Here is a 10,890-nt window from a genome sequence, read left to right on the forward strand (position 1 = left end):
GTATATTCCGGGATCCCATACTTTGTTTGTCAACCCCCTTTATTTTTTATCTTCATGTTTCCAATAGAGTGACAAACTTATTGAGTTCTCTTTGTGACTCCTAGTCATCATCCTAATTCCATTGACTTGAGTACCACTCCACCTTTGAATCCAAAAATTTGAGTTTCTACCCACTATGTACCTTGCTTCTTGTTGCCAACCAACATCCAACTCTTTTCTACTTTCTAACCCACAAATAGTTCTAAGTTGACCATCCGTTTCTAACGATGCATATTGATATGGGCCAAGAAAATTAAAGGATGAGATGATTACCCACTCAATTTGTGATTTGGGTGGTGACTTAGCAAGGAAGATATCTAATGGGCTTGACATTGTAGGCTCCACTTCCTTTGGCTCCTCCTTGATGATTTCCATCTTTTGACAACTCTCTTCAACTTTCTCTTGTTTGCTAACTTCTTCCAACCCTTCCTTATTGATCAAAACATGCATTGGAGGTTGTGCACACGCCTCCTCAACATCGGTTTCACATCCCATGGAAGAAGCTTCAACAAGATCACCATTGTCGCTTGGTGTAGCGTTGTCTTCAATGATGGAGTTTTCTTCTCGTTCAACCTCCCCTAGGTCTTCTTCCACTTCTTCTTCTTCAACAATCTCCATCTCTTCCACTTGTTGCAAGACACGCTCCATTTCCTTGTGCTCAACTTGAGACTCTAAAATTTCCCGTATACTTCCCTCTTCGGTTGCTTTTTCACAATCATCCGTGGACATATTATGCTTGTGGCATGAATCCCACGAGTCAAACTTTTGACGGATGGTTGCTTGAAGCCGACCCATTTCTTCCTTGAGATGATCCTTTGAATCTTGTTCCTCTTCACTAACATATGTAGGATCATATGGCTCTTGGATTGATGGACATGGATATTCTTCCATGGAGGGTTGTGAAGGAAAGGAAAATTCATCATGTGGTTGGAAAGGAGGTTCACCAAATCTTGGAGGTTGGAAGGTGTTTTGGTTGTTGGTAGAAGGTGGAATTATACGGGACATAAGTTCTTGGAGGGTAGAGGTGAAACTAGTGAGTGCGGTTTGGAGCTCTTCTTGCTCTTGAGGAATGATACCAAGTGTATCATCCATGGAAACTTGGTTTGAAGGGTAAAGATGTTGGAGTGGTGGTGATTCAATGGTTGCTTGTTCATAATTATCACAAGGATATGCATAGGGGGAATATGGATTAGGATTGTGTGGAGGCAATTGGTGGAAATAGGACGTGGATTGAGAATATGGTGGTTGGAATGACGGTGTTTGAGGACTATATTGAGGGTATGGTGCATGGAACGTTGGTGGTTGAGTGGAATATTCATGATAAGAACCATCATATCCATTGGAATGATATGCATTATAGGAGGGATTACCATCATAGTAGCTTGAATGAGGAGGTTGCCATGGTGAGTGCTCATACGGATGTGGCTCCCTTCTCAAAAATTCATTTCTCCCATAATGTGAGTCATCATTCAAGTTTCCATCACCTACAATATAGTCATAACCATATCCAAAACCACAAGGACGAGAATTCATAGTGACAAATAAAAACATAACTAATAGAGTCCGAAAACTAACAAAAACTAATAAACAATCCAAAAAAATAAAGCTATTCACAATATTCACATATATACAATAACCAATAACACAACACCATTGCAACTTCCCGGCAACGGCGCCATTTTTGATGACTGGACTTTTGACGGTTTAGAATTCACAATAAGTCTCGTTGTAATATAGTTTCTAAACCAACATTAGTCCTTTCATACAAAAATTTGTTTGTCACAAGTACAAACCCCTAAATTTATAAACCGAAGTATTGAACCTCGGGTCGTTCTCCCTAGGAATTGCAATAAAGTGTTCTTGTTATTGGTTATGAGGTATTGTTTGGGGTTTATGGGATAAGACATATGAAATGTAAATGGCAATGAAAATAAACTAACTAAATGAAGATTCTCCTTTAGCACCTAGAGGAAATTCCGTAGGCTAGACTTTCCATTTGTGAGATTGAGCGAATGATGGATGGCTTGGATGACCCGCAGATAGGGAAGGAGCTACCGCATGTAGAAACCTAGATAATCCTTGTTTTCTAGTTGCTACAGCATAGACGCCTGCGATCGAATCCGCGATGGTTTGCTGGCCTGGCCGATCATTCCGCTGGCATCTTGCATTCACGCCTCCGTTTGGCGCAGTCTGGTCAGCGCATCTGTTTTGGGTACAGAGGGCCATAGGTTTGAATCCTGTCACCTTGATGTGAGATCTGACAATATCTTCAGTGATGTGCAGTCGTCAATCTATCCTTCCTTTAGTGTGTAACCGATTTATGTTAAGCCCGCTAGCCCGATCATGATTTTTTTACCCCCAGAGTCGGTGAATTGACTTCGGGTTCACACCGATCAACGGCTCTTGACAAGGTATGAGAACTAGAAGTCCTATCCTAGTTATCCTCCTCAATTGTGATCATAAATTGTTCATTGCTACCACTTAGTTAACCTCTAATCATGGAGGAAAGTCAAGTGGATGAATCAACTTGATTCCACAAGTCCTAGCCAACTCCCAAGGGAAAGACTAGCTTTAGTGGTATCCAAATCAATTAGCAACTTCTAATTATCAATCAACAAAGGAATTAGATAACTCAAGCGTCACTAATTACTCCACCAAAGCCAAGAGGTACAAAATCTAACTCATATCTAGAAGAGGCATTTCAACAAACACATAGAAGACATTAAAGGTAAACATTATTAATTGCAAGAATTAAAGGAACAAAATCTAACTAACAACTAGAAGAAGCATTTCATCAAACATATAGAAGGCAATAAAAGTAAACAACATGAATTGCAAGAATTAAAGAGAGATCTAACTAGAATAGCAAGAGATCAACAATAGAAAAAGGAATACAATTATGAAACAACAAAGAACTTACCAATTGCATTGAAGAAGAAATGTAGATCTACAAAAGAAAGTTCATAAACTACAACTAACAATACAAATGAATTACAAGAGAAGAAGAATTCTACAACTACAAGAGAACAATTAAGGAAGGAAAAGGAAACTTAAGAGAGAAGAAGAAGAAGTAGATCTAGATCTAAACCTAATTCTAATTCTAATCCTAGAGAGAAGTGAGAGCTTCTCTCTCTAAAACTAACTTTCCCTCCAAAAATTAAACTAAACTAAACTAAAGTGTGAAAGTATCTAAAGTATGTTGATTTCCCTTCAATCCTTGGCTTAAATAGCATCAGAAATGAGTTGGATTGGGCCCACAAGGCTTTAGAATTCGCTGGCCACGTATTGCTTTAAGTGGGTCATATGGAAGCAACAATGCGTGCACATACAGTGCGCGTACGGTCACCATACGTGTAGCAATAATGGCAAATATTATATCGTTTCGAAGCCCCAGATGTTAGCTTTCCAACACAACTAGAACCGCATCATTTGAATTTTTGTAGCTCAAGTTATGGTTGTTTAAGTGCGAAGAGGTCGGCTTGACAGCTTTTGCGATTCCTTCATTTCTTCATGAGTTCTCCATTTTTACATGCTTTTCCTTCATTCCCTTGATCCAATCTTTGCCTCCTAAATCTGAAATCACTTAACAAACATATCAAAGCATCTAATAGAATCAAGGTGAATTAAGATTAAACAATTAAGGGCCTAAAAAGCATGTTTTCACTCTTAAGCACAATTAAAGGAGAATTTACAAAACCATGCTATTTCATTGAATAAATGTGGGAAAAGATGATAAAACCCTCTAGATTCAACACAAGAAAAACCCTACAAATGGGATTTATCAATCATCCCTTGCTTTTGCTTGAGACACACACACTCTCCTTCTCTCTCGATGTTTTTCTCACTCTGCAACCCTAGCCCTTCAACTCCATTTTCCTCCCTTTAGTTCGGGTTTCTCTTCAAATCTGGCTATTCTGTCAATGCTGCTCTGCGATATCTCTCTAAGAACATTGTGGATGGATTCCATAAATGGCTGCAGTGACACCGACAACATCTATGAAGAGGAAGAAGCAATTTCTTTAATGACTAAAAATGCCGATATATGCCCAACGGAATCGGAATCTGGTCCAGTCAAAGCGAGAGGGTGGCGACGGAAGCCCTAAAGGCAAATGTTACTATTTTTTGCCGCCAATGACCCCTCAGAACAGTGTCCAGAGGCATTGCAGAGGCCACGGCGGAAACCATTATGGCGAGTTCGCGACTGAAATGGTAGACCTCGGATGAGGGATTGGAAAAGTGGGCCAAACACAACAGAAGTTCTTTAATTCCAAATGTTCGCTCACCAGAACAGGTTAGATATTTGGTGATTACAGATTCAATAGAAACAAAGTGCATTGGATTGATTTTTATAGAATTTTCTACGTTTTAGTACAGAAGTTTTTTAAATATAAATGCATAAAAATTAACCATTTAAGAGTTAAAAAGTAAAAGTTAAGAGTTCCAGTGCGAACCAAATGGTGGAAAAATGAGAAATATAAGAGATAAATAGCTCCAATCTGAAGTAAATGAGGAAGCCAACAGTTGAAATTGAACCATATCGAATTTTATAGGTTTTTCCACATTTTAAAACAAAATAACTTTATCATTCAGGTGCATAAATTATATCTTTTAAGATTGAGAAATATAAGAGTCAAAATTAAGGAATATGGGATCAGTAATCCAAAGATTAAAAAATGATTTAGTATCATCACTGAAAGAAATAAATATCTGGTTTTTTTTTTATTAAAGTTACAAATTTTATCTGTCAGAGACCATGTTAAAAATACACATTTTACAGGTCCAATGTGACAATAAAAGTAAATTTCATCCAAAAATATTAATCAAAGAAGTTCAGACATCCAACAAACTGAATGGATTATTTGGAAATGAAATATAAACTCCATACACAAAGAGATCACAATTTATCACAGTTTATACACAAAGAGGTCAAAGGGAAAAATTTTTACCTTAACTTTCTTGAAAATTTTCTGACCACATTTCCATGTTAAGTAAAACTGTTTTGCAATTTGAGAACCGAAACCAACAACCTCCTCAATCGCTCTCTTATACATCTTTATCCACGAAGAAATCACATTATAAAAAAAGTTAATTGGCATCCACATATCAACATAAGTGGAGAATAACATTGTCATAATCACATACAACTTAACATTGTCATAATTCAATCTCCTTATATTCAGCGCATTAAACCTCCTCTGAGAAAATCAATAAACACATCAATAAATTAAACTTTCTTCTTAATTAATTGAATGGTTTAAGCGAAAGGAAACTAACCAAATCACCTTCAATGACGTATTTGGAGACTTCATCTCTAAGAGTGATGAGATCCTCTTCGCTGAGATCCTTAGTGACCTTGTTGTCCATGCTTATATCGCAGAGAATCTTGCGAGCTCTGCTCCTTCCAATTCCATGGATGTACTGTAGCGAGAACTCAATTCTCTTGTTGTTCGGAATCTCCACTCCGCCAACTTGAGCGCACTCTATGCTTAACTCTCTCACCTGAGCACATAAATTCGAAAGTAAACAAACAAATTTCAGAAATGTAAGGTAGAGTTTGTTTTATGTTACCTTGGGAGGGTTGAGAACAGGGAAATAGACGGCTCTGGAAAGAGGTCTAGGGTTTGAGATTAGGGCGAGAGAGGGAGCTATAGGCATCGCTAGCGTTTGTGCCATGCTCGAGTTGTTCTTCTTCTTTCTCTGCTGCTAAATAGAAGTAAGAGATAAATAGAAATTAAAACCAAAAGAAGCAAAATTGTCTCAACACAACTCCTCATTCCAATGTATTATATTAACATAACAACCCATAAAAGAAGCAAAAACTTTAGCATATAAAATATTAGAACCACTAAATATATATCAGAAACCAATCTTTAACTTCAAAAAAAGCTAAAAAAGTTTTTTCTCTTTCTACAATCAACCAGTTCTTCTCATTTCACTCGTTCTAAAATATGTATTATCTCAAAAAAAAAAACATTACTAAACCACAAAAAAAAAGAACAAATTAAATATAATTTATATAAATATAAGCAAGAAGAAAAATAAGTCCGGCAAGCTTCAGCTCTATATGAGGAAATTCAAATTATTAGCCGTATTAGCTTCTCTAATAAGCACCCAACCCCAATCTAGTTCAACAAAATACTATCTTAATTAGGAATATGAAAGCTAATCAAATTTAATTAAGCATAAAGCAGAGTTTGTTACACACAGAAAGCATATATATAAGAGGAAATAGGAAATGTAAAAGCATATATACTCCGACTACTGCATGTGGACAGTACTCTTAATGTGAAACAGATGAAAATACATAATCGGTGGCGTTCTGAATTAAGTAATTTCCACACAGAAATTAAAATTTCACTAATTAATCAAGATTCATATTATGTATAGTTATGAGCAGTGAAATTAAGTAAAGGTGATATTGGGTCAGAGAGAGGGAGAATGAAGAGGTACGAACCAGGGATCGCTGGAATATTCGAAGAGCTTGCCTTTGGTAGAGAAGATGATGAGTGCGACTTCGGCATCGCATAGCACTGATATTTCGTTTGCCTTCTTCAGCAAACGTACCTATCTACCTATCCTCTGTAACATTGAATCTCCTTCAATCTCCTTATATTCAGCGTATTAAACCTCCTCTGAGAAAATCAATAAACACATCAATAAATTAAACTTTCTTCTTAATTAAATTAAACGTATTTGGAGACTTCATCTCTAAGAGTGATGAGATCCTCTTCGCTGAGATCCTTAGTGACCTTGTTGTCCATGCTTATATCGCAGAGAATCTTGCGAGCTCTGCTCCTTCCGATTCCATGGATGTACTGTAGCGAGAACTCAATTCTCTTGTTGTTTGGAATCTCCACTCCGCCAACTCGAGCGAATTCTATGCTTAACTCTCTCACCTGAGCACACAAATTCGAAGAAAAATATAAGCAATAAGAAAAATTATTTAACTTATTTTTCTTGTAGACGTTCTGAACTCATTTCTATTTCCCTAACTGCGATGCAATCTCAGATCAAAATCCAGCTGGATACTCAATTAATCTCTTATCAATTTCCCTCTTATCAAACAAATCCTAATAGACTATTTTGTCTTGCAATCTATATATCCATATGGAAGGTTGTAATTCTGTACCTGTGGGGTAAGTACTGAAGGCAACTCCATGTAGCATATGAACCCATTGAGACTCCAATGACATAGAACTGTGGCCCTAACTCTAACTGATCAGCAAGTTCTTGAATGTCAAGTGCTTCACTTTTGAGCGAGCGTTTGGGATTTGGATCACTTTCTCCATACCCAGCTTGGTCATATTGCAGCAGATATATACCTAGTTCATTTATTAGTTCCTGTATATATGTATATATACACGTTGAGTAACCTTATTCAGCATATGAATATCTTAATTGTATAGTACTACTATTCTGTTTAAGTTGAAAGGGAATGAGTAATTGTACTTGGGGTGCGAGAAAGTTCATCTCTTTGGAGCTTCCAAAACCATGGACAATGATGATCTTGTACTTTGCCACATCCTTAGAAACCCCTCTCTCAAGATAAGCCAGGTGCCTCCCATCTCTGAGTTTAATTCTTGGTGAAATCATAGCAAAATCATCTTGGTTTGGAGAAACAACCTTAGTCCCCTGAAACAAAAATCCAATAACATATATAATATTGAAACCATTAAGAATGAACAAATTTTATCAGTGTTTACCTGACAGAAACCTCTGCAGAGTTGTTTTGTCTGAGATTGTGATGGTTTCTTATCATTGAACAATAGTTTAAGGTGATGTCCGAATCTTTTCATCTGTTCTTGATGACTTAGTAGATCCAAGCTATGCTTTTTATTTCTGTGTGCACATCAAATATGAATGGAATGAAAACTGAATTTGGTTCATTTGGTTTGTTTAAATCAGAGAAAATCAAATAAAAAGCAATCGGATCATGGAATTCATGAATTGTTGCGATATGATGAAGGAAAAGGAACAAAAAGTAGACCTTTTGACAACGAAGAGGGATCCCTCGACGTCATTACGGCTCTGCAAACAGTAATTGTAGAAAGAAGAGAGAGAAAGCGTTAGATAGAGAGAGATAGAGAATGGAATAGATGAAATGAAGGAGATTATAAAGGAACGAACCCATTGGGAGAGGTCGATGTTGAACTCGTAGAAGGTGACGTGTGCAGCGGTGATGAGGATTTCCTCGACGAAGGGATCGATGCGCTGAAGATCAGTGAGGTTGAGGAGCTTGGTGCTGTGCTGGTCGAGATTGGGGATGAGCTTCCCGTTCTGAGACATTATGGAACCGCAAACACAAACCCTAGAATTTTGTGGGTTGGGTTTTGGCTTTCGATGTGTTCTGTGCCTGAGAGTGAAAATGGAAAAGGGGGCAGGGTTTAGGGTTTGAAGCAGCCGGTTCTACTGGCTTTTACTGGGAAGAAGGAGATCCATAGAGAGATTGATACACTGACACGATGAAGGAAGGAGGAAAGACAGATAGTGAGAAACTTAGAAGGGAGAGAGAAGGAGCAACGCAGAAACAGAGAGAATAGAATAACCTTTACCTTTAACAATCTACTTCTTCATTATTTTATTTCAAAATAACGTGAGGGCGACACCTGGCTTAATGAGCCACGGCAATTATACAAGTAGTAGATGTGATCATGACACATATACCTCCTTTATTTAATAACTAATAACGTTTGGAGGAATCATCATCAATCACCTTTGTTCCTTTCATTTTACCACCGAACCAAGCTTAAGGAAAATAAGAAAAAGAGAGACCATGGGTGAGGGAGGAAACCGTGACTTCCTTGACTTTTCGGTTTTAATTTCGGTTTCAATTTCATGCGATCCGTAACTCCAATAAAAAAATCCAATCCGATAAAAGTGTTCGTATCCTCCTCCTCTACGCATTGACGTTATTTTTGTTCGGTGGAAGCTGATGGTGATGTAGCTCCCCTTCCTCTTGAGTGCGGCCAATTGGAGTTCTAGGAGGCACAGACGATTTTTGACGTTTTTCTCTTCAGCAGCCTGATTAGAAAGCTTCTCCGGGATTTCAAGTATTTTGATTTCGTACGGAGGTAGGGTTTGGTAACTTTATAATAATTAAATGTGAATTTGATAAGTGAATGTTGATTTGATTGATTATTGTTTGAGTTTGAATGAGTTAATTTGGTTGAATTATTATTGTTGATTGTGATTTGTTGGTTCGGCTATATGAATGGCCAATTGGGGTGTTTTGGTGAATTTTGGGCTGGAATATCGTTGAAAATAAAGTATAAATTTGGTGAGATTTGATGGTCAAGGGATTAAATTAAAAGTTACGAAGAATCGGTAACTGAGAAACTCGAGAACGGATTAAAATAAAAGTAATATTTTGAAAAGAAAGGGGCTAAGGGTTTCGGTTTTGATTTAAGAGAAAGATTAGTAATTAAATTGTATTTTTCAGGGGGTAAAATGGGTATTTTGTAAAAGACCAGGGTTGTTTTCATAAATATGAAAATAAGTGGGGGTTCAAATATAATTTTATAAAATATCGAAGTTAAAAATAGAATATTAAAAAGTTCGTGATTTAGAAAGTAATTAATAAAGTTTAAAAATAAGATTTTATAAACTAAGTTTTAAAAGAAGATTAGAAATATTATTTTAAATAATTCCTTAAAATTATTTATTTATATTAAAACAAATTATTATTATAATTAGTATTTATCAAATATATTATTTTATAAGAATATTATAATGTGTAATATTAATGAGTAAGCAAGCAAGCAAAGTAATCCTAAAAGCTTTAGAGAAGGTAGACTTAATTAAAGAACTTTATAATTCTTTTTCATAAGACACTTAGAGAAAGGCAAGGGAACAATGTGAGGATGATTTATATTATGAACGATAAGAAATAAAGAAGAAGAAAGAAAAGAAAAAGAAAGAAAAATATTAAAGAAACCTCCGCCACAGAAGAGCAGAGAGCAAAGATTAAAGGAATCTAAAGAACCTCTGCCATAGGAGAGCAAAGAGTAGGAATAAAAGAAATGAAAGAAAGAACAAGCTAAGATGATTATGTATCTGCTAAAGATGAGCAGAGATATGGTGGTGAGTCCACCGAGATTTGCTTCCAGAGATACATCGGCCAATCTAGGGAATAGTCGCACCTATAAGACAGAGGTTGCTTACATTGGTTATCGCTACATACATTGGCTAGAGAAAGCCTCACCTGTAAGACAGAGGTTGCTGACAGAGGTTATGTTTGCATACATCGGCTCAAGAGAGTCGCACCTGTAAGACAGAGGTTGCTTACAGTGGTTATGACATTGGAAACCAAACTCAGACAAAGGTTGCTGGGTTGCGTCGGGAGCGGGTCGAAACCGACTGATGAGCTCATTACCTGCACTAGGGATAGACATGCATCATATTTGTTTGTGCATACTTGTTTGTGATTGTGTTTTCTATGATTGTGTGCTTGTGATTGGTTTCTGCGTTATATAATTGTTGAATTGGAATGTCCCATGTTGACTGTTATTGCTGACCAAGTATATATAAAATGAACTAAACTTCTAATCCTGACCCTACTAAGAACTCCCCAGTTCTTACCCCCTATCTCCACCCCCTTTCAGCTAGAGGTGTGAAGGGTTATTGCAAAGCGGCGGAAGCACAGAGGAATATGTTTATGAGTTGAGTTGTTAGAATTTATTTTTCCCTCGCCTTGTTAGTTAGAGTTTTATTCAGAGAGTTAGGTTCTGTAATTACTTTTGTATGTAATATTACAATGTATTATTAATATTAAGTATGTGAATATGTGTTGTTTGTACTTGTTGAAAAAGTTATAGTTTTAGTAAAACCATCGATAGATTTACATGTAAAGGC

The 10,890-nt window shown here is 36.7% G+C and overlaps 1 protein-coding gene across 1 annotated transcript; it reads right to left on the reverse strand.

Moving 5' to 3' along the window:
• Positions 1-4,110: 4,110 nt before the first annotated feature.
• LOC107620785 (uncharacterized) lies at positions 4,111-7,329 on the reverse strand. The gene is made up of 6 exons (XM_088492319.1): positions 7,169-7,329; positions 5,608-5,742; positions 5,314-5,538; positions 4,986-5,234; positions 4,447-4,535; positions 4,111-4,240 (listed from the first exon to the last, which is right to left on the reverse strand). Exons 1-6 carry the CDS (start codon positions 7,196-7,198, stop codon positions 4,111-4,113), a joined length of 858 nt encoding a protein of 285 aa, XP_088348445.1. The 5' UTR covers positions 7,199-7,329.
• Between the last annotated feature and the right edge of the window lie 3,561 nt (positions 7,330-10,890).

This window comes from Arachis ipaensis, chromosome B10, assembly GCF_059453495.1.
Source record: "Arachis ipaensis isolate K30076 ecotype BB chromosome B10, ASM5945349v1, whole genome shotgun sequence".
NCBI lineage: Eukaryota > Viridiplantae > Streptophyta > Magnoliopsida > Fabales > Fabaceae > Arachis > Arachis ipaensis.